This window comes from Neofelis nebulosa, chromosome 4, assembly GCF_028018385.1.
Source record: "Neofelis nebulosa isolate mNeoNeb1 chromosome 4, mNeoNeb1.pri, whole genome shotgun sequence".
NCBI classification, from domain to species: domain Eukaryota; kingdom Metazoa; phylum Chordata; class Mammalia; order Carnivora; family Felidae; genus Neofelis; species Neofelis nebulosa.
In genome coordinates, this window is record NC_080785.1 from 106,263,418 (window position 1) to 106,288,096 (window position 24,679).

Sequence of the window (24,679 nt, forward strand, 5' to 3'; positions counted from 1 at the left end):
GGGGGGACCCTGTGGGTCACAGTGAGAGTCTGGTTTTTATCGTAAGAGATACAGGAAGCCAGAGGGATGCCATGATCACAGGGACAGGTCCACCGAGGGCACTTCCGGAGACCTAAGCCTTAGGGCCAGGGTCAAGGGGAGCACAGGGGCCCCACAAGGGGCTGGGGCCAGCACCAAGCAAGAGCAGGTGGTGCCCGGGCCGGGTGAGCATTGGTGAAAATAGGCACACTCAGGATTTCAAGTGCAGAAGGGACAAGACTTGCCAAATGCCCATGGGGTGTGCGTGGAAAAGCAAAGTTCAGATCTGGGGTTTGACCTCAACTGACTGAATTTCCCTGGGAACCCTGAGAAGTGTTATGTGACACACAGCATGCCTAGGCTGCCGATGCAGAGCCCAGGAAGGAACAAAGCCTCTGACGTGGAATCCACTCCGCGTCCCTCTCATCCCTGGGCGAGCTCCCACGCCCACGCCTGTCCCCCAGGCTGTGGGGAGCACTGGTAAAGTCCCCGTCCCGATCCCCAGGCGGGTCCGGCCACGCTGCAGTCACAGAGCACAACACCTGGGCGGCACTCACAGCCAGGCAGGAAGAGAGCTCTGCCTGGGAGAACTCACGGTGGGTGTGTATGAGACACATGTATTCCTCGTAAGTCAGCGCACGCCTGCCGGTAGTTGACAAAATCCTTCCCGTTGAACGGGCCACCCGTGGTCTGCCCTATGTTGAGTTTTATGCTTATAATTACGGGCTCTGACAAGCCGCCAACCCCCTGGGACCCAGCAAGGTGGCCGACCTGGGCTCTGGAGACTCCTATCGGGTGGTCTGGGTCAGCGGCCAGAAAGTCCCTTCATCTCTAAGGCAGGGATGTCCGTGTCCCCAAGACCCTGTCACGGGACCGCAGTGATGAGAGCAGGCTGCGTGTCTGTGGGGTACGGTGATCGCGCATTCAGCTGGCGGTGCCTGGGGTGGGGTCCGGTTCTGGGGGGCCACTGGGGCACAGGCTCTGGGGCCCAGTTCTGGGGGGCCGCCAGGGCAGAGGCTCTGGGGCCCAGTTCTGGGGGGCTGCCTGGACACAGGCTCTGCTCTCAGGGGCTCATCCAAGCTCCACGTGAGGCAAGCGGTTGTTTGTCTGCAGCCACGGAGCACACAGTTGCAGCCCGGCTTATCCCCGGATGAACAGGAAGCATCTGGGACGTAGAGAGCGTTTCTGCTCAGAGCCTTGCCTACGAGCTCTTTGCCGCATCACCCCACTGGGGTGCTGTGACTTGTGCACTCCCTACTTACCGCACAAACCTTCCTTCCCCGTGACAACTGCATAAACAAGGCAAATGAGAACTAAAATTCTGACATAAACAAAGTATTCACGTTTCCAGTAACAGAGGATAAATGCATTTGTCAAGGCAGCACGACTTCTCCACAGAGCCCCCTCCTTTCAAGAGGGATGGACGTCATCAGGGGCGTGTGGTCACCAGGAAGCAGTGACATGAGACACGAGTGACCGACACCGGCATCGGTTGGCATTGCTCCCGTGACCCCGGGCAGTGACCCACGACACAGGGGCTCCACCAAGACTGTGGCTCACAACTGGAACCCAAGGTAAGGCTTGTATGTGTAACTCAAGCTCTTAGGAGTCAAAATACATTTTGGTAGTGACACAATCCAGTCATTTAGAAGGGACATTTGGTCAGTCGCCTGGGGCACAGCAGAGCGGTGTTTCTTAGGTGTGTGAGGTGTGCGAGGGTCCCCTGCAGAAATTTAACGCCCATGGTGTCATTTCACATCCTGTCGGTGTTGTAAGGTGGGCCATATTAGCTTACTTCACTGATGGGAAAATCGAAGTTCAGGAAAATCACCCAGTGGCGGTGACTCTGGGTAGGTTAAGTCACAGGGCCAGGATGTGGCTCTAGGTCCTGCTGACAACAGAGGCTCTGCTGTCCTCCCCCAGCTAAGCGAGAGGTCACTTCCGAGGGGCATGGATAGAAGTGCTTTCCGGGGGGGACCTTCCCCAACAAGGAACTTTGAACCTTGGGCGAAAGTATGGCCAAGAGCTACTGGAGGTGTTGGAAACGCAAGAGAATCAGAGCAGCCTTTCCAGTTCCGGGGGGGAGTCCAGTCTGACCTCCTCATGAGAGACCATTAAGGTCGTCTGGGGCCAAATTCTGCTTGACCTTGTCAGACGGAGTGAGGGCTATGCACTTTACTTAGTAGACAGCCTTTATGTATATTTGAGAACGAGAATGCCATGAGCAGAGTAATGCGCTAGAAAGAACAATCCGGCGGTGCCTCGGTGCCTGGCTGGCTCAGTCGGTCAAGCTCTAACCCTTTTGGCTCAGGTCATGATCTCAGGGTTCGTGAGATCGACCCCCACATTGGGCTCTGTAGTAACACACAAAGTCTGCTTGGGATTCTCTCTCTCTCTCTCTCTCTCTCTCTCTCCGCCCCTCCTCCCCTCAAAATAAATAAACATTAAAAAAAAAGAACAATCTGGAAGCCATGTGTGGGAGGGCAGAGAGTTGGCTACAATCAAGAGACCTACTGGAAGTCTGTTGCTAGCAGTTGGGAAGGAATCCGTGTAAGACTAGTGTGACTGTGGAGAAAAGAAAAGAAATTCTAGCATCCAGACAGATGGGGAGAAAGGGTTCAGGTGTAAGTTCTGGGGAAAGGAGAGAATTTAAAGGTCTGCTGTCCGCCATTCAAGGGTCTCGCACGTTTTTTTCTACTTTTCCTAAGCATGCGCATTTTTACTTTTTATATTACCTGTTCTCGTTCCAACATAATTATGCTGTCACAAAATAACTAAATCCTGTTTTATGAAAACATTGGTGGGTAAGGGAAAACCAATATGGAAGTAAAAGATAAGGCTGGGGTAAAGGGAGAACACACGGGGGTAATCGCATCGCACTGACTTCCGTGGCAACTCATGCTTCAACAGCTGTATCTTGTGAATAAATCACGATGGGTATGGCTTGTTGGTCTTTAGAGAATTCATTTCTTTCTCTTTTTTAAGAAACTGAAAGAATTTGATTATTACAATTCATCCCACCCAAGGGAAGCAAATAACACCCCTTAAATCAATAAATTCACCCTGGATTCCAGAAGTGAACATGGGTCTGTTTTTCAAAATAAGTCATTTTCTGGGCGCCTGGGTGGCTCAGTCGGCTAAGCATCCGACTTCGGCTCAGGTCACGATCTCACTGTCTGTGGGTTCGAGCCCCTCATCGGGCTCTGTGCTGATGGTTCAGAGCCTGGAGCCTGTTTCAGATTCTGTGTCTCCCTCTCTCTGACCCTCCCCCGTTCATGCTCTGTCTCTCTCTGTCTCAAAAATAAATAAACGTTAAAAAAAATTAAAAAAAAACAAAAACAAAGAAAAACAAAAAACCAAAATAAGTCATTTTCAAATAAATACTAAATAATGTCAGCATGTCAAAATGTGAACACATAGGTAGTAAGTCCATGATCAGCTCAGATCATTGATGAGTGAAGACCAGATTATGATGTTCACCTTTCCAACAATAAGGGTGATCTGTACTTTCTACAAAAAGAAATTATTCTTGCTTCCATAAGATACTGACATCACTAGGAGAGAACCCTCAGCCATCTTTCTACCCCTCACGGTATAGAGATCATATCTGCAAGACAGTAAAGGGGGTGAATGACACCAGTCAGAGGCAGATAGGGTCTGCCACTTTGCCTGTATTTATACACAAAGAGGCTGCCAAGTTGAAGCGCTCTCATCACGCTTCACATTGGTGGGCTTCATCTTTTCTGCTTCTTTCACCTTTCAAAGCACTGTCTTACGACAGCAGTAAATTATATAATGCACAGAAAAGAACGTTACCGTATTGTCTCCAGTCTGCAGCAGGGGGTAGGTGTGTCCACAATATAAGGTTGTTCAGATGATTTAAGTAGGACGGGAGGGAATGAAAACCCTTCTGACTGTACCACACCTAAAACAGAAAAATAGAGTAATGGCTCTCGTGAAATTAGCCCCTAAGTCTTTGTCAGCTATTCCCAGACACCAGGGACATGTGTCCATTAGCTTCAAAGCACCTGAACGTGGGACTCAGGGCAATGTCCCCGCACGGCTGGCAGTGAGCAGTAAATTTCAGTCTGCTAATTTTATATTTATCTCAAGCACATAATTTCCAGCTAAAAATAGATGAATTTTCCCCAGAACAAATGTGAATGTTGCTCTATAATTATATTCTCACAGCAAAAAAGGAACCTGAACCCATCATTTTTCTTCTTCTTTCTCGGTTGGTAAGCTAATAAAATTTGACCTGCAAATTAAAAGCGGAGAAAATGATCAGGGGGAAGAAAAAAAAAAGAAAGAAATGATTACTTTCAAGTTAATAACTGAATGTGGGACCTTATTTCTCAAAATAAATTGCACTGAGCATTTGCTGAGCATGGAGAATAAAACAGTGTGCCTGTCAGACAGGAGAGAGAAGGAAGGAGGCAAGAACAGGAAACAGACAATGTTACGAAAGCTGGGACGGGATGTAGCAGAACCAACACCAATGGAACCGTCAGTATCTATAGTCCAAGATATCAGTATTTTAATAGACAGGTTTTTAAAAAAATGTACTCAGTCTGGAAAGCTGAGGAGTGTCTTCGAGAAATCTAATGAACCACCTGGCAGCTTCTGGTCTTAATTCCATCGACGGGACAGCTCATTTCTCCAGACAGCGCTGTCTTTTCGTGACAGACGACGTTGCCTGCAGACTGTAGAACCGTCCCCAGAAAGTCAGCGCTCGGAGGAACACATCCAAGTCCACCACAGTCTGCAGAGTTAGGGTCACACCCCGGGGGCTTCGAACAGGCTTTCTTCTCCTCGGTCTTCCCACCAGGGCCCTGGGAGCAGCTACTGTGCTCCCGGGAACGGCTAAGTGAACTATTGCTCATGTGGTTTAAAAAAACAAAAACCAAAACTTGCCTACAAGACAAGCCTTTCTCGGGTATCCTGCTTCAAGAAGCAATTCAGAAAACAGACCCGTATCTCTTCCACACCACCCGGCACGGCTCACCTCCTTCTTCACATAGTTGAAGTTCGTAGAGAAATTTTTGCCAGTTGTTTTTTTTTTTTTTTTTAAACGCCAGCTCTCCTGGGCCCTACTAACTACAGAACCCAGGACGTCCTGTGGTCGTCAAGGGAGAGCCTACGCAGATCTAAGACTGTGTAACAAATTCTTTTACGTATACATCAGCAAGTGGGTGACAAAGAGAGAAATCTGGAAATTACAGGAGAAAAACTTTAAAGAAACCTGGTGTACGAAACTGAAAACATGGGGGCCAAACTACGCGGTAACAACACCTCTGTAAAAGCGTCACCTGCGGTAACTTCCAAGGTCAAAATTGCCCAGCACACTCCTTGACTTGGGTTGTGGAGATCGGGAGGCAGAAAGTCAAGAGACGGCCCCAGAATGGAGACCAAGTCAGGGGGATGGCAGCCAGAAACTCCTCGAAGAACCCGGAAGGGTGGTCGTGCTAACTAATGCTCTCCGGGGACAGAAGGTCATCTGGGAACCTCAGGGGTGACGCCCGTGGTACCCTGACATCGCCTGAACCCCACTGGGTAACTGTAGAGAGAGTGGCGTGTCTCAGAAAGAACCAAGCGGATACATGGCAAGCCCACGGGGCGTCACGCAGGGTGGACCACACAGCAAATGGCAAGGCCTCTGAGCCCAGCTCTCTACGGGCAGGAAGCAGCCAGACAAGTTGCCCAAAAGGTGTATTTCCAAATGTCGTCTTCACGGGTACCCATCCCGGGTGATGGAGAAACGACCGACAGAGAGCAGTCAGTGGCCACGGAGAGTGTGGAAGTGGGGAGCACGCCAGGGAGCAGGGCCAGGGCCCGGTTAAGGAGCACCCCCCAGGGAGGGACGCCTGGACCGCGTGCCACGCACAGCCCACAGCAGCCCGACCCCACGGACGCGGGAGCTACGTGAATGCGTGTCCCCTGTTCGTGGCAACAACGGCTTGGTTGTCAGCCACAAGAATTCTCTCGGCAAGGGTTGCTGACTTCACAGTTTGCCGCATTCTCGAACTTCATCTCAGCTCTGTACACTGGCCCTTACTTGGGAGACATTTACAATTCTGTAAGTAAGCAACGCACGCTTCAGGGTCATCTGAAAATTAACATTTCAGACTTAGCAGGATCCAAAGGACTCTCTTTCTCTCTCTCTTTTTCCTTTTTCTTTTCTTTTCTTTTGTTTTCTTTTCTTTTCTTTTCTTTTCTTTTCTTTTCCTTCTTGCTTTCTTTGTTTCTTTCTTCCTTCCCTTCCTTCCCTTCCTTCCTTCATTTCTCTTTTCTGAAGAATGATATTTCTATGTTCTGGAAATAAGCTGTGGGATTTCCTTCACTGCCTGATCATACAACAAGACGCAGGAGAATCCAGTAACTGGCAGAGGAAGTTAATCTGCTTCAAGAACACATTACGATAGCTCAAAACAGACCTTTCATGTCAGGAATCATGAGCAATAGTTTCTCAGGAAAACAACTAAGTAGTTGTGAAAAAAAAAAAAAGAAAAAAACACCATTGGATGAATGTTCAGATGCCCACAATTCCGCTGCAAATCAGAGAAGGTGTGCCAAACCCCAGGCAGGGAAACGTGCCTTCTGATCGGAAGTGCATACATTCTAGAAGGTGTATTGATCAAACACGCTAAACACTCCAGGTGTGAGCAAAGCAGCTCGCGAAGCTCCCAGGACAGACATTCTACAATACGATACGTTTATTCATCTCAGGCCTATTTCCATGCAAATTCTCCATTCTCTCTACAAAAAAGACTGAGAACCGTGCGGAGTCTTGCGAACGTGCCCTGAAACCCAGAGTAAAGGCCTGTAGCTAATTACTGAAAAGCAAATGCAATAATCTGACCTGACATGAGCCGCCCACCGCACGTCGGGAACCGCGGACAGCAGGTGCCTTTCCCAGCCTGCTGCGGTCCCCTGATTCCCGGGCCTCCTGAAAAGGAGCCCATGGCCCCAAGGGTCGGATCCCACCCCCCTGCACGTCCGTGCCTGACAAAGTACACGCCAAACAACATGAGAAACCGCAGAAGTCACTGCTCAAAACACGTCAGCACAGAAGACTAACCCGAGAGGAACGGGGTCAGGTAAACGCATGAATCACGCACCCTCATCACCAACGCAGAGATCCGGGGAAGTCCTAGGCCCTAAGCGTCTGCAAGCAAAGAACAGGGACCCACTAGGAAGAATGTTCTAGGCTGGTATAGATTAAAAAGGTAAAAAATTCATAGAGGAAATGAACAGATTCTCTCTACCAACTTGGCATATTTGAATACCGGCCATGTCTTATGTTCGAGAAGCCAGTGAATACATTTTAGGTGATTTTTCTACCAACGTATGAATCTTGGTATTCATACCTTTTCATATCGAGCTATAAATCTTCTCCTCTGTGTTGCCTGCAAAGGAAGAGATCCCTAAAGGAGGGCTCTCTGACCATGTCTACACAGTGACTTAAATTCTTCGTCAGCAGTTGCCTCGTGAAATATGACTGTCACAACTTCCTTCGGGGATCATAGCGTGAAGCATGAATGTTAATACGTTCCTCACAGATTACCTACTGAAATACCCGTACAGAGCCTTGACGGCACTGAGCAAAGGCCCAGCATGCACCTGCCCTCACCTTTCCAGGTTCCCTTGAACCACGGAAGTCCCATCACAACGCAGGGAGGGCGCCTGCCTGAGCTCGCAAAGGCTGACCTTACTGCATTAATTATACAACGGGGGTTTGCAAAGAGACCTAACACCACCGCAATCGACTCTTTCCAGATTCCTCTCTCAGGCGAGACCCACATCAAACTTGTTCACCAATCATTGGGAACAAAAGCTTTGAATCTCTGGTCTTTTCCCACCTGAAGACTGGGTTGGTTGACTTCTTTCCTTGGAGAAGCTTCTGCTGTGACTGACCACCTCTGAGCTCCCACTGGTGGGTAAAGGCATCTTTCCTCTATTCCAGTTTTAAATGGGCATTTTAAAAATGCCCATTCTCCTACAACTGAAGAGCCCGTTGACAAATTCTCAGCGATGCCAAGGGAAACATTTCTAGTTCGCTGGGACGGTCCCAGCAGGGCTTGAAAACCCAGACCCCTACACGCGGTCCTGGGGAGACAGACACCTCTCCTCTGTGCTGGCTCTGGGTCCCTGCAGCCTTCTGTAAGAAGGGGAACTTAAGTGCATAATGGAAGAGCTCCTTAGCCACCAGGGAAATTAAGGGTGTCTTCAGTTATTCTGACAATGGGCGTGGTTAAAAATAGATTATTGGGGCGCCTGCGTGGCTCAATCAATTAATCGTCCAACTGTCGATTTGAGCTCAGGTCACAATCTCACGGTTGTGAGATCAAGTCCCATGTTGGGCTCCACAATGCAGAGCCTGCTTGGGATTCTCTGTCTCCCTGTCTCTCTCTGCCCCGCCCCTGCTCATGTGCTCACACTCTCTCTCTCAAAATAAATAAACGTTAAAAATAAGTAACTAAATAAATACATACATACATGATTGTGTTTTCATTTCCTCTAGTCCCCTCGGGCGAATTCTGGTCTTAACAAAAAGCAGGAAAGCTACTCACTACATTGCTCTATGGTCTAAAGGTAAGTGACTCACTTTCTCTTTTGTCGACTGTTTTCATTTAAGTAGCAAACACTGGGGCTTGCTCTCAGGCCCACAAACGTATCTGCACTCTGAGCTTCCCCCAATGCTTTCTCACATGAGAAGAAAGAAGAGGAAAGTTATTACCTTTGCCACAGAGTTTCCTTCTGATGTGTTTGCATCTGCACCTTGAACTTGATCTGGGGTCCGCACTCCAAAAGACCAGCCTCCAAGCCTGGTAACAGTAACAGGTGTTAGTGCTTTAATCAGCGAGCCCGGACGTCCCACCAGAGGGCACTGTGTCACAGTTAAACTAGTTAGGATAGCCTGAGGACAGCAGCCCCCTGAGCATCCAGCCTTGGTGACACGACCACACAGGCGCTCGGAGCACAGAAGGACACGGCCCGGAGCCAGGCGTCCAGGGAGGACCCCACACACCCAGCAGGCACAGCTAAGGCTCGCCAGGGACAACCCTGCCATATTTCAAAGTGTCCTTCCCAGAACTCACGGTTTGTCAGGAGGCGCCGCCCTGCCCAGGACACGGCTTGATCACCTGCATGCTAACGACTTTACTTACTGGTTATCCCTCCCGCACACCAGCTATTCTGATTTACCCGATCCATCCCACAATTCCCAGCCACCCCGCTTGGCATCATTTTGTCTTCCACACTCGGGCCTCTCCCGTCTTCAACACAAACGTCACCTCGTCAGGAAGGCGTCCCAGGGAATGCCAGCTGGGGCACGCTCCTCCTCTGTGGCGTTCTCACAGTACCCGACATTTCCAACCATCCTATCAACCCTCACCCCGGGTTTAATGGCCTGTTTAGTGTATCGTTTACGCAGCCATGTACGTTCTCCCGGGTGGAGACTACACCTTGTGTCCCCATATCGCATGGGCCGTGTAGCATCTGGAACCCATTCAGCTTCCAAAAATACTGGGCATGAGAAATCAAGGCACAAATTATTTGGGTTATTTTGGCCTGAACTACACTAGTATAAGTTGTTGAAAAGGTGGAACTGGGGGTGGGGGGCGCCAGGGGACTCGGCCGGTTAAGCGTCCGACTCTCGGTTTCGGCTCAGGTCTCGATCTCACGGTTTCATGAGTTTGAGCCCCGCATTGGCCTCTGCGTTGGTGGCATGGACGCTGCTTGAGATTCTCTCTCTCCCTCTCTCTGCCCCTCCCCCACTCTCACTGTCTCTCTCAAAGAAAAGAAAAGAAAAGAAAAGAAAAGAAAAGAAAAATAAAATAAAACTTAAAAAAACTAATCAAAAAAATAAAAGTTGGAGCCAGGAGCCCACTTGCAAGTGGTAAGTGCAGACCCCGTGTATATGTGAGTAAAACCACCAGAGCCAGGGGCCACCTGGTAAGGGTTATGCAAGGGAGTGGGGGGGAGGGGGGGGTGGACCACCACTGTCTCACTTCTAAATCCCCCTTTGTTCTGCTGCCCAAATCTAAACAAATACTTTTATTTAAAGCTACTTTGCTTTTTAAAAATTTTTTTTAATGTTTATTTCTTTTTGAGAGAGAGAGAAAGACAGAGCGTGAGCAGGGGAGGGGCAGAGAGAGAGGGAGACCCAGAACTCCAAGCAGGCTCCAGGCTCCGGGCTGTCAGCACAGAGCCCGACGCGGGGCTCAAACCCCCGAACCATGAGATCATGACCTGAGCCAAAGTCAATGTTCAACTGACTGGGCCATCCAGGGACCCCTAAAGATACCTGCTTTTACTAAGAGATAATCTTTACCTATAGAAAGGTATTTTGAAAACTTATTTTACACAGCAATTTTGTATCCATTGAAACTAACCTTTTGTCAATAAAGCACTATTGTTTGGCTATTAAGAAAGAAAGAAAGAAAGAGCAGGGGGGCAGGAGGAAAGAAGAAGGAAGGAAGGAGGAACAAGGGAGGGAGGGAAGAAATGGAAGAAAGAAAGAAAGAAAGAAAGAAAGAAAGAAAGAAAGAGAAAGAAAAGAAAGAGGGAGAACAAAAGAAGGAGGGAGGGAGGAGGGAGAAAGGAAGAAATGAAAGAAAAAAAGAAAAGAAAAGAGAAAAGAAGGATGAAAGAAAGAAACAAAAGAAAGAGGGAGGAGGAAAGAAGGAGGGAGTAGGAGGGAGGGAGGAAGAAATGAAAGAAAAAAAGAAAAGAGAAAAGAAAGAAAAGACAAAAAAAAGAAAAGAGAAGAAAGGAGAAGGAAAGAAGGAGAGAGAAAGGAGGGAGGAACAAATGAAAGAAAAAAAAGAAAAGAAAAGAGAAAAGAAAGAAAGAAAGAAAGAAAGAAAGAAAGAAAGAAAGAAAGAAAGAAAGAAAGAAAGAGGGAGGGAGGGAGGGAGGGAGGGAGGGAGGGAGGGAGGGAGGAAGGAAGGAAGGAAGGAAGGAAGGAAGGAAGGAAGGAAGGAAGGAAAGAAGGAAGGAGAAAAGGTAAACATGTATTTAACTTTGGTTCCCACACTCTGAATAAAAGAAGCCTTAAGAACTTCCATCAACAGTGCCCTTTCCCTGAGAGAATCTGGGGCAAAAGAATAAGGCTTAAGGCATTCCCTGATTCATTCATTCATTCATTCATTCATTCATTCACTCAAAAATGAATTCACTTGAGGGGCGCCTGGGTGGCTCAGTCAGTTGAACATCTGACTTCAGCTCAGGTCATGATCTCATGGTTCCTGAGTTTGAGCCCCGCGGGCCCTGATAGTTCAGAGCCTGGAACCTGCTTCAGATTCTGTGTCTCCCTCTCTCTCTGCCACTCTTCCACTCACACTCTGTCTCTCTTTCTCTCTCTCTCTCAAAAATAAATAAACATTAAAAAAAAATTTTTTAATGAATTCACTAGAGAGACAATGAGTGCCTTTTACTCTAAGTCCCAGACATACAAACTCCCACCTTCCAAAAATAGATTCCGGGACAGGTTTAATGATGTATGGGGTGGGCCTGGGAAGAGAGGCAGGCAAGTCACAGTGGGGGCGGCCGTGTCCAGGGAGGAGGGTGTTACCCGAATGGCAAAGGGTAAAGGGCAGGGGTGTCTGCAGGCCCTGAGGACTGACCAAGGGATGTTCTGTACTGAAGCCACGGGATTTGCTTGAGGTCCCAGGAAATTTGACGGCGTGGCAAATGTGGTTGCAATTTAAAGCAATGAGAAGCACTCACTCCCCATGCCCCTCATCTAGACTCACCCCCTCGGGCTCAGGGAAATTCAGCACAAAACAAAAGCTTTCCAGAAAAGACCGAAGATACCATTTGCAGCCACATTTGCATATCAGACGCCCAGATAAGAGGGAAATCTCGAGGTCGGACACTACTAAATTACGCTGCTAACTTCGCTGCACTTATTCTCCGAAGCTGTAAAACCTCCTCTAGCTCCCTGAGTGAATCTCCATTGATATGACCCCCCTCCCCCAACCCTCCGTGTGCGAGAGGAACAGCCAGCGGTCAGGAACCTTATTAAGGCCTACAGTGTCTCTTCGGCATTTTTATGAGCATCAAGGTTAGCATTCGACGTCTGAGCTTTAAGAACACTGGCATTCGAAACCATAGGATTTGCAAAGTAACTTGAAGAGCAGGAAAGACCCAGAGCCAGCTTGCACGCACCTTGATTTCTCAGACGGCACCAGCAAATATTCCTCCAGGCGGAAGGCAGACAGGTTCAGCAGAGTGTGGCCCAGGCGGTTGGTCAGGTAGGGAGCCCCAGCACTTCTGTTGGGACACGTCTGTGAGGGTTTCCAGAGAGGTAAACAGAAACACATTTAGAAGGCACGCGCGGGTGTACTGATGTTACTTTTCTTAAAATTTTTTTAATGTTTAATTTATTTTTGAGAGAGAGAAAGAGAGAGAGAGAGGCTGTGAGCAGGGGAGGGGCAGAGAGAGAGAGGGAGACACAGAATCCGAACCAGGCTCTGAGCTGTCAGCACAGAGCCCGACGAGAGCTCGACGAGAGCCCAACACGGGGCTCAAACTCACGAACTGCCTGTGAGATCATGAACTGAGCCGAAGTAGGACACTTAACCGACTAAAGCACCCAGGTGCCCCTGATGACGTTACTTTAAATGAGACATTCCCTAGCTCTCTCTTTTTAATAAATTATCCGGGGCTCTTCGTATCTTCTGATTTCTCAACCTAAGAGTCACCTGCCTTTGAGAATCATACCCAAATCCCACCATGACCTTTGCCATCAATTACGCTCTGGAAATCTCCATCCTTTTCTGTACGAAAGTGTGGGTGGATTTGTAAGAACTCAAAAGGGAAAAAATACTCTCGCTGAGGGGATGTGGCATTCGATGGACTTGAAAGAGTCAGAGGCAACTAGCTGAGGGACGGTCAGCAGGAGAGTTCCAAAGGCACGTGTTTCTCGCACGAGAGCCTGAAGTAGAAACCAGACAGCCGTCCAGCACTCACGGGAGGCGGCGCCCGCTCAGAATCACGACAGTCACGGCATGGAGAGGCCCTGCCCTGCCACCGTGGGGATCCAGAATCTGCTTCCCAGGACGGTGCAGGAGCGATCACACACCAGGGAGCTAACACCACCAGCAACCCTCATGTCGGCCTCTAAAGCGTGCTCTCCTACCTGCACAGTGCAAATGGCCCCAGCCGCCCCCACTGGCGGTGGTGTGTTGGTTCAGATGTCCAGGAAAGAGCTGAGTAAGAGCTGGAGATAAACTTGAGACAGTGCTTTCAGGCTCTTGGTAGAAAGGATGGGGGAGGACACCGAATGGAATAACTGTTATCAATTAGAAGTCGGCCAACATTGGTGGTCTCGGGGCTGGGTTCACCAACACCCTTTATGGGTTCCCTGCCTCCAGTCTCCCTTCCAATCTGCCCACTGCATCTGGACGCATCTCTCCAGAAAGTGCCTTGCATTTAGAGGACTGCCTTGCAGGAAAATTCAAATTCCTCTCGAGAAGCCGGGTCCACTAGAAGATGTCCTCAGTTTCTCTTTCTAACCCTATCCGTTTGGTTCTGTCAGAATAAGACCCCTGCAGTAAGCCGAACAATGGCCCGCGGAGGTCCCAGTCTCGGGAACCGGTGAAGGCCACCTTCCGTGGCAGAGTTGGTAAAGTAAGCATGTTGGCAAAGGGAGATTCTCCTGGGTCGTCAGGATGAGCCCTAACGCAGTCACGTGCACCCTCGGAAGAGGGAGGTGGAGAGACGGGAGGAGGCAGCGTGGCCACAGAGGCCGAGGCTGGAGGAAGGCAGGCAGGAGCCAGGGAGTGAGGCAGCCGGCAGAGAGGGGAGGGCCGGGAGCAGACCCCCCCAGCTTCTCCAGGGGGAGCGCCCTGATTTCAGCCCCGGGTATGGTTCCAGGCTGCAGGAAGATGCAGTTCCTTACAGCAGCCACAGGAGGCGAACACACCCCCACACACACCGTCCGTGGGAAGCCATGCTCATTCCTCACAGCAAGTTTTTGGTCCTACTGTGCTGTCCTCCAGGGACAGTTAAGCCCCGAAACGTCTTCCCCTCGTCCTTCGGAGCCAGCTCACTTACAGTCCCCTCGGAGCTCTCCAATGGCATGTCTTCGAATAGCCCCCTCAGGATCACAGCCGACCCCGCAACATGGCTGTAGGGTTCGGAGAGACTCGCGTGTTTGATAACAATCCAGTGCACTGGACATAATCCCACACAGCAGGCTTCTGGGCAAACGTATGAATTTTAGGGGAAAGAAATATTTTGGCTTCCGCCAAAACACTGGTAACTGGGCTCCACGTGATCGCCGGAGAGCAGGGAACTGGCCGTGGGCACAGGCTTTCCTCCCGCGCACCCAGTGCGGCTCCTTGGAGCTGGCCTGCGGGACGGCGCCCTCCTCCTGGGGCAGGCACGAGTTCCACCTCGACGTCCCGTCTCTTGGACGGGAGTTCTCCACCTCCCAACGTGTGGGCCAGCATTTCTCAAAGTGCGTCCCCAAGGAGCACAGGTGCCACGGACAAGAAGCAATCATCAGTCAAATAATCTGCGGAAAGTGCTGCGTGTGATGTAGCCCACAGTCAGTGTAGGTGCAAGGTCACGTCACCAGGAAGAGTGTCACCAGGCTTGTCCAGCCCTCGGGCTACTGGACGCGAACCTTTATTCCCTACGGGCGTGTTACTGAAATCGTACATCAATTTCGGAACGTCTCCATCCACCGTTCTGGTATTTATTCATTCATTCCTTGGCCACTGATATCCAATCTAGTTACAACGGATCGAAGGCAGCTTGTAATAAAAGGCATCGCTGTAACAGGATGATTAAATCAGGGCCGCACAATAAGAGCAGGGAATGAAAAATTAGTGGTTTCATGACGAAACGGAATAACCAAGACAGGGAGGAATCAATCATTGTGTCCAGAAACTCTCGAGCCAAAGAGAGCTGGGTTGTCCCCACCGAGCAGCAGGAAGCACAGCTGAGGGTATGTCAGCCTGGGCCACAGGGACACCTGGGGAAGTCACCGAAGGCTCAGGTCGCTCACCGGCCGCATGCCCTCCCCAGGGCTATGCCAGTGCGCTCAGCCACCTTCCCACACTCCGCCAGAGAAGGAAACAGGTCGTGTCCATCCAGGACAGAACCTTCAGCCCCCTGTGCTGCTAAATGCAGAAGCCCCCGGAAACGTGCTCGTCAGGAGGCCCTTTCTTTCCTTAACAGATCCTCAATCAACTTAAACTGAGATTGTTGCTTTGCCTTTTTTTTTTTTCTTCTGTAAACTAGGATAGCACGTTAGCTTGTCGAGTGCGGCTAACAGGCCTATAGCTTTTCATTAACTAAACTTTGGGGATTTCCTCTGAGGGCAGTTCCAATCAGTTTTCCAAATAAATTTCATTCCGTTCTCCTGTGCAGGATGAATCACTAAGGCCCCTGTCCAACCGTGGGATACCTACCTCTGCACGTTTCTGTGTGACTCAGCCATAGTCCAAAGAGCTAGGTGATATTTTAGCTTTTTTTTTTTTTAAGTTTTTATATATTTATTTTGAGAGAGAGAGAGAGAGAGAGAGAGAGCATGCACGAGCAGGGGAGGGGCAGAGAGAGAGGGAGACACAGAATCCGAAGCAGGCTCCAGGCTCTGAGCTGTAAGCACAGAAACCAACATGGAGCTCAAACCCACAAACCGTGAGATCATGACCTGAGCTGAAATCAAGAGTCAGATGCTTAACCAACTGAGCCCCCCAGGTGCCCCAGTATCTTAGATTTTAACAGGTAGCACAAGACAAGAGGTTCAAGGTCATCCTGCCTTAAAATTCGGGGAAATTTCCGCCAAAAGGCAATTCTAGCTTCTTTATCATGAATTGAAAACCACGGACTTCCTTAATAAATGCCACCGGGGACATTAATGACCGTGAACAGCAGGCAATGAATAGCAGAGCCACTGCGGAACCCACAGAACATCCACATCATCGTCTAAGTGTCCACTCCGTATAATGAAGCTTTTCCAAAAACCAGCTCATCAGGTCAACCACAGACTCACCGAGTTAACAAAAATGAAGACCTTAGAGATGGAGTGTGCTCATTTCTGTTACTTGAAGTTGAGACTTGGAAAAGATCAAACATGCTGCAGAAACCTACCAGGCAGGTGCAGGAATCCTGGACTTGCAGGTGAGACGGGGGGTCCACTCGCCAGCACGAAGAGTTCTTCCTAACAAACGAAGGAGAGACTCGGTGATCTTTCCCATTACAGAGCTATTTGGTTCCCTAAAAGAGAGTTCCATCAGCCTCCAGCTGGTCCCAAGATAATCTCTCCTGCTGCAGAAGGCAGGCTCTATTTCATTTGTTTTCCTTTGAGATGCTAATCTGAGGACAATGTTTTATCACAGTGACAGTATTTCCATTCTATTAAATGACACTCACTTGGCTGGCTGTATAATCCACTACCACACAGCTTCCGGGACGTTCACGGTGGGTGGGGGCGGCACGCAGGCTTGTCTGGATCCTCAGGCACCTGGTCTCAAAACACCAGGTACTTTGGGGCGCCTGGGTGGCTCAGTCCGTTAAGCGTCCGACTTTGGCTCAGGTCACGATCTCGTGGTACACGAGTTCGAGCCCCATGTCGGCCTCTGTGCTGACAGCTCAGAGCCTAGAGCCTGCTTCAGATTCTGTGTCTCCCTCTCTCTCTGTCCCTCCCCCACTTACACTCTGTCTCTCTCTCTCTCTCTCAAAAATAAATAAACATTAAAAATTTTTTAAAAAATGAAAAACCGAGGTAGTTTGAGCACCAAGGCAGCAATTAATAAGCACAAGATGCTGCTAATTCCTCGCGGTGACGTAACACAGCGATTTAATCGTCCTTGAAAGAAAACCGATGATAACACTTCCACTATAAAGAAACACTGCACAACAGAAACCGACGAAAAGCACCTGCCTAAGGGTTCCCAAACCTTTTATTCCCAAGCTCCCCCAGAGCTTCTTCTCTGGTAGGACCCATCCTTGGAATTTCTTTTTTCTTTTCTTTTTCACTAGTGTTTGTACATCAAAAGTCGCTTTAGTAATAAGTACAGTAAAACCTTGGTTTGCAAGCGTAATTCGTTCCAGACACATGCTTGTCATCCAAAGCATTCATATATCAAAGCGAATCTCAAGAACCATTGACTCTGCTGTGTTCATGTGACGCTTAGCATCACATACAATTCATGTTGCGAGACATCGCTCGTTTATCAAGTTAAAATTTATTAGGAAGGTTTGCTCATCTTGCGGAACACTCGCAGAACACGTTCCTCGCGATCCAAGGTTTTACTGTATTCCTATCCACTCAGAACTTGGTTAGGAAGGGGGGAAACGCACATTTCCTAAACGACAGGCACCCTGCCCGACATGTTTGCCAAGACTTCTCGCTGGCCCCACTTTTCAGAAGAGTCCGTGGAGGCTCCGAGAGGTCGGGTAGCTCGTCCAAGATCACGCAGGGTAAGACAAGTGTCTCACGCCCTGAGCCCATGCTCACGGTCTGGGCTGCTCTGCTCCAACGTGAAAACACCAAGGTGCCAAATGTCCAGTCCCATGACAAGAAACTCCTGCACTCATTGCTTGCTGACCTAAGTCCCTCGGTCTGTACCAGAGCGAACTCACTTTCCTTGAGATCTGCAGACCACTGGCCCTGAGCGCCAAGGGCCAGACTCTCCCAGAAGACAAAGCCTAACCACATTCGAGAACACTGCAGGCAGATACCAGCAGGTCTGTCTGGGAGCATGTCAGAAACGGCTGACCACCCGGGCACCTGCTTGGCCTGCATGCGGCCCCCCCTCCTCCCTTTTCCCACGCCTTCCCCTCTGAAAGCCTCCAGCTTGGCCTGGACAGGGAAGACGGCCGTTGGGACATGAGTCCACCAACCCCCACGTGGCTGGCTCCCAGGAAAAAGCAAACTTTCCTTTCCCACCAGCACTGGTGTCTCAATACTGGCTTTCCAGCAGCGAGCAAGGGAATCAGGGCCACCCTGTCATCTGAGCTGACCGCTGCTCTTTCTAGAGAACCGGGAGCCGCTGATGCGAAAAGAGCAGACGGTAAATGCCCCCAACACACAGCTGGCAGCCGGTCCCTGAATCTGGGTTCCCCGCCCCTTTACCTCCGTGGCCAATCTGCACACTCTCTTTGCTTTCAATGCGCGACCGCCACATCCGTCTTGACAGTCCCCTCTGAGGGAATGTGTCGCCAGCCATTCCTAGTTGTGAGGACCCAACATCAGGAGCACCGGGAACCTCAGGCCACCAGGATGGTTCCTCATATTGTAGCAACATAATCATGGAAATAACCTTACACCTCTCCCCACCTGGCTTTTAAAGTTCAATGGGAATATAAAATTTGCTGACTTCTGCTTTTGTTCCGTGTAAACCATTAATGAGAGTGGGAGGGAAAAGGGACCATTTTATCTCAGAGACGTAGGAGAAAGTGTCACCAGATTACAGCCTTTGTGACATGAAACTAAATATTTAAATCTACCGGTCAGCTCCTAAAAATTGGCAACTTTAGTACATTTTAAAATTTAAATTACACATCATCTACTATTATGAGAAAGACTTACATTTCGAGTCGGGTTTATACCATAATAGATTTTTCTGGAGCTCTTTACTGCCTTCCGTATGAAAAGAAGTAAAAGTCAAGAATTCATCATCACACCCTCACATATGATGCTCCGAGAATCTCAACAGAAAAATAACCCACAAGCAGAACCCCACTCATTTTTTTTTCTTTTCCTTCCCCCCCCCCCAATCATTACTTTAAAATGTTTCCTCTAATTCAACAGCTAAGTGATTGCTCAAGCCAACCAGGAAGGGAAAATGTCCCTGAACTAGAGATATCCCTGAATTCAATACTAGTTTATAGTTTATACCCACAGAAGGAAACTTACTGCAAAGTAAGTAAAACCTTTTGCATCCATCTGGGACCTTAGTGAATCAAACCTTGTTTTTGTAACATGGGCAGAAAGTATTAATATAAGTATTCACAGTGATGGGTTCAGGGAAAGCTGCCCCCAAAATGCTACTGGGGCATATTGATTATTTTGAATTAAAGTTACATAAGAAAGAGCCGGTGTGAGCCAGGCACTGTCTGACCCTTTGTCCTGAAAGCCGGAGATAAATCTCCCTGTGAAAGGTACTCTCTCCTCCTAGCTGGAGAAGACTGTATAAAGAAACCTTGTTACTTCTTTACTGATTCCCCACCCCAAGCCCAAACTTCTTTGTCCTGTCAATTCATCACAAATGTACTGTTTCTTTGTGTAAAAGGTCTAAGAGTTGCCTGCTTTGGTCACTCCTTTGAGTCTTTTATTTCCATGAGCTCCCGTACATGCTAATTAATTTTTTTTTTCTCCTGTTAATCTGTCTTATGTCGATTTAATTATTAGACCAGCCAAGGAACTGGGAAGGGAAGAAAGGAAAAGCCTTCAGCCCCCAAAATAGCAGCACTCTTGTATGAGGCAGCCCCCCACCCCCACCTTTTGTCATGGTGACCAAGAAAAAAAGGGCAGGAGGTTACAAAACAGGAATGAATGGGTTAAGAATAGACCAGGTGGATTTCACAAAGAGGAGGGAGAACACCAAACCTCAGACTCTGGAAGGAAAAGAAAGGCTGAGGAGAAAACCAATGAGGGTGGGCTGCGGGCGGGGCTGAGGATGGGGCTCCGGGCTAGGGGAGGGGGGGTTACGGGGAGCCATCGGGGGTGGCCTGAAAGGAACTACAAGGGAAATCTGTGTCTAAACAGAATTCTGAATATGTTCCACTGTCCTCAGCACAGATTCTACCTTTCTCCCCCCTCTTGAGAGATTTGATAAAGAAATGTCCTTTTATCTGCTCTGTCTCTATGACAGGTGGGGCCAGCACTCCAGGAGGCTCCAGGAGGGCCCCGGGCTAGATGTCAGTTGCTCAAAGTGTGCATTTTACATCCCGCCTGCTTCAGGATCGCCCTAGAAGCTCCTACCCACGATGAAAAGTCTTTGTTTTTCCGCAGAAGACATCTCTGAACCCACTACTTCCCTCTCAAACTAATTGCCAACATGACTAATGAGCCAGATGTGTCATCACAAATTAGAAAAACGTATTGCCGATATTGCTTTACTGTCTGGATTTTTATATTTATTACTTAAAAACAGACGCTTTGGTCCTTAATACATCATTATGGTTTTATCACTTTGCCCACGTGCTCTACCCAGAACTGCAAATTCCTGGAGGAGGGCCAGATCCTGTAGCTATCTCGATTCCTATGACTGCAGTGTATTTATAATACACCCTCAATTAATAACAGTCAAGCAAAATTAGAAAATTGCGTACAGAGAAAGGCATGCTTTAACAAGTTTCCATTAAAAAGTCATCTCAATATTATCATTTTCAAATCCTAGAAGAAAACAATGTTCAAAGTAATTCACTCCCAAACTCAGGAAACTTTTAAAAGTTTCTCTTTTGTTTTTTGTCAAAGTTTATTTATTTGAGAGAGAAAGAGAGAGCATGCGTGCACACGAGTGGGGACAGGCAGAGAATCAGCCCTCCTGGGGGCTCAGACTCACAAACCCTGAGATCATGACCTGAGGCTTAACCAACTAAGCCACGCAGGCACCCCATTAAGTTTCTTTAGTTAAAAAAAAATACCATCTAGGGGCATCTGGGTGGCTCAGTCGGTTGGCATCCAACTTTGGCTCAGGTCATGATTTCACCGTTCATGGGTTCAAGACCCACATCAGGCTCTGTGCTGATAACTCAGAGCCTGGAGCCTGCTTCCGATTCTGTGTCTCCCTCTCTTTCTGCCCCTCCCCCACTTGTGCTCCGTCTCTGTCTGTCTCTCTCTCTTTCCAAAAATAAACGTTAAAAAATTTTTTAAAACATATGATCTTTTCATATGTACAAGTTTGCCCTAAAAGTAACAGTTTAATACATATTTCATATTTTCTTGCTCCTTTACGCTTTTTACCTTTGGATTTTGTCACACAAATTGAATGCTATTAATTATTAATTGATGTTTCTGCTACAATAGAAAGCATACCCACAAAGCCTGTCTGCTACTAACCTACTGGTTTGGCTAATGTTCATTTCACAAGATGGAAACCCTCCATCAGAGCTCCGAGTTGCACAGGAGACGGTGCTCTGGGTTGGCAGCTTGCACCCTCACAAAGCCGTCAGATACTTACGGGTCTGGGTGTAAATTGGGGTTTAAACCGTCACAGAGAGGATCCTCATCTGCAAACGCCCTCAAAAGCACGTGGATGAGCTCCTGGTCCTCGGCCCCACTGCTGCTCACCAGAACACAAAAGAAACAGGATGGCTTTGTTAGTACTCCCGGCTCAGATCACAGGACAGCCACCCTGGTTGAGTTGATCCAGGCAAACGGTTCTTAGAGCAGTGATCTCAGCTGTAGAGTTTGTATGGTAAAGCCAAATCAGCAATAAGACTAAGGATTTTTTTCGAGGTGCCTGGGTGGCTCAGTCGGTTGAGCATCCAACTTCTGCTCAGGTCATGAGCTCGTAGTTCCTGAGTTCAAGCCCCACGTTGGGCTCGCTGCTGTCACCCTGTCAGCACAGAGCCCGCTTCGGATCCTCCCTGCCCCTCCCACACTTGCACTCACCCAAAGATAAAATATTAAAAAAAAAAAAAAAAAAGATTAAGGATTTTCTCAAAAGCAAAGTATTGCCCACACAGATACGCATTTTTATATATTTGCATTCACAGTGTATTATGTTTCTCATTTTCTTATTTAATATTATAATATTACCATCTTTGGCACTTTTGCATGGTTTCTAAAAATGAATTTTAAAGGTTACATGATATTTCATCCTATTAATATGTTAAAATCTATGAAAAAAATTCTCTTAATGTTGCAGCTCTAGTTTGTTCTGAATATTTGTTCTATGAGATAGCCCTGCAACGAAACTTTGTACTTTCATGTTTTTTGTTTCTTTATGTGAGCTACATGGAACAACACTTTCTTGGTAAGAAGTCCTCAGCATAGAATCCTGTGTGTGCTTTAAGTGTACATTGAATGATAGTATTTATTTAACAGGCACAAGCTTCAGAAGCTTGGTAATAGTTCAAGCAGCGTTAATAGATGATTGATAGATAGATGACAGCTAGATAATGTGGTAGGGTACCCTCCCTAGGTTAAAGAAAACGTGAAGGTAACCTGGCCATGTGCGTACATGACAACATCTCTCATGACCTTGTAACATGAGACCACTTCATCAGACTGCATGTTTGTGGGTTACCATATATGGGAGACAAGTAAAAAATACACGCCATGTGGCGTTCAGGGCTCAGTTCTCTGGGTACGAACCCAACTGAGCCGTGCCGGCACGAATAAAGTTGCTTCCTGGAAAGAAAAGCCTCTGTGTCATGACTCTGTGCGAGAACCCTGCTACAGGTAGATAAGATAAAAGAAAAGAAAGAAAAGAAAAGAAATTTTAAAAAATAGTTCAGCATTGGTGAGAACCAAGGCCACCAATACCGAATTTACTTACTGAAGACACCGTCAGTGATAAGACACACTATTCCTCGAGCTTGACAGAGGTGTGGAAACAATCTCTATATTAAATTTTATACATCAATTGTAAGAGACACCTTGACTTGAGAAAGCGTACAGGAAACGATCATTTAAAGCTGTCTGAAATGGACTGATAGGGAATGGCCTTATTTAAGTTAATTAAAACCCTGAATGACTGTGTTTACAAACGAAAATGTATTACTTTCTAGAACTTACACCGTGTCGTTTACAAAATGCTTTTGAATGGACGTGATCGGGAACATTTATTCCCAAGATAAAGAAAAATGGTGTATTATTAGCACGATAGATTACTTATCTGAAAGTGACCTCAAATCTCTTTGGAAAGGAGCTCGTAAATTAACAAAGGCACACAAAGGTTTATTTTAAAGAACTTAAAACAGTAGCTTCTCTTTTTCAATAGTTTTTTGTTTTGTTTTGTTTTTTGTTTGTTTGTTTTTACTGTTTATTTCTGAGACACAGAGAGAGCAAGCAAGAGAGGTGGAGAGAGAGTGGGGGCAGAGGATCTGAAGCAGGATCGGTGTTAACAGCACAGAGCGGGGTTTGGGGCTCGAACCCGCCAACTGCCAGATCATGACCCAAGCAGAAGTCAATCTGGGCCCGCCCCGACCTCCCAGCCCCGCCCTATCCCACCTGGATCCGACTCGACCCTCCGCCCCGCCCTAATCCACCTGGCCACGCCCCGCCCCGCACAGCCCCGCCCCATTACATGGCCTTCAGATCCCGCAGATCAGCCCTGACCTTGCAGCTACCCCGTTTCCCTGTTGGTCGCGATTCATCTGCAGCATTTGAGCTCTGGGTTCCTTCTCCTAAGAGCCCTCTGCCGCCTCCTCCTCTCCTGGTCCTCCCCCGAAGACATCACTGGTTTTGAACTGTGCGCCCCTCACCATGGAAGAAAACAACCCATGAGAGAAAGGGCACAAGCTCAGAACGGCGGTTGGAAAAGAAAGACCAACTCATTACACCGAGTTAGTTTTGTGTTTCTGCTGAGGACAACTTGGTGTTCAGGGCCGTCACTGTGCAGAAGCTTGGGATACAGACACTGCTACGGCGTCCAACACAGAATAATTCCTTCTAGGAAAACGCCATCTTCCCCACTGCATACAATACAACAGAGGCGTGAAAGCATTCAGGTGGTTTACAACCAGCCTCACAGGATGTGCGACAGCTCTGGACAGAAATGCGCAATAATGAAGCATGCTGAAATTTACGGCACAGAAATGTCTCCTAAGTAGGCACTGTGACCTCCCTATAAACAGCCTTCAAGTTTCTGACAAATGAGAAAACACTTTTACAAGCAAAGAGACATATTTTCCACTGAAATGGTGCCCATAAAAAGAAAACATTATTTGTAGCATCTGTGGAAACACTCTGGATTGCTCTCTTTTGACCTATTAATCCAAGAACAAATATGAAAGCTTAAAATACTTTTTTGTGTGAAAAACATATTGATCTATAAAGTGGTTTGCTTGGAATAATTACTAAGGGCAAGTTTAAAAGTTATTTACAGTTTACTTTCTACTAGATTTGTGCTTAGGTCTAGAGGTCACAGTTAAAAACAAAACAACACTGGCTTTAAATTGTCCCTGTTGTCGTAAGAGTCAAACGCTTGTTCCTATGGCTTTTTGTTTGTCTTCAAATTCTTGGCCATATTTTAAAGTGCTATTAGAACCATGTGAAATCTGTCATTACCAGACTCTAAGAAGTGAAAATTAGTGCTTAATTCTGACTCCTGAGGCAGTTCCTAAACAGCATACTGTTTCTCTCTTCATGTTATCCGCAAAATTTACTGTGCATCAGAGTGACCCAGGGGGCATGCTTGAACAAACGCGTCGTCCTAACACCACCCCAAAGGGGCTTCCAGTTGTTAATGAGAGCCCCCTAAACTGGAATCCACAGGTCTGATGCCAAAATGATGAAAATATCAAGCACTCTAAAGACAAAGAAATCCTACAAGATGACAGACAGAAAAAGTTGCCTAGGAGGGAAAGAGAGTCAGAAAGACTGAAGTGAACCAGACTCCATGCCTGGAAGCTGCAAAGTGATGAACCACAATCTACCCACGGCTTTGAAGAGGCCAGCAGGCAGAGAGGCTGGTTGCAAACCCAGGTGTCATCCACAGAGCAGGGCAGAAAGGAGGGTATTTGCTGA

The 24,679-nt window shown here is 47.9% G+C and overlaps 1 protein-coding gene across 1 annotated transcript in view; it reads right to left on the reverse strand.

Moving 5' to 3' along the window:
• The window catches only part of ABCA13 (ATP binding cassette subfamily A member 13), a 390,771-nt gene that overhangs the window by 119,894 nt on the left and 246,198 nt on the right, over window positions 1-24,679 (reverse strand). Inside the window, exons 44-48 of the mRNA XM_058725626.1 lie at window positions 21,165-21,266; window positions 16,126-16,195; window positions 12,190-12,308; window positions 8,756-8,843; window positions 3,835-3,943 (exon numbers count right to left, since the gene is read on the reverse strand). Coding sequence (XP_058581609.1) covers window positions 3,835-3,943; window positions 8,756-8,843; window positions 12,190-12,308; window positions 16,126-16,195; window positions 21,165-21,266 — 488 coding nt within the window. The remainder of the gene's footprint in view (window positions 1-3,834; window positions 3,944-8,755; window positions 8,844-12,189; window positions 12,309-16,125; window positions 16,196-21,164; window positions 21,267-24,679) is intronic.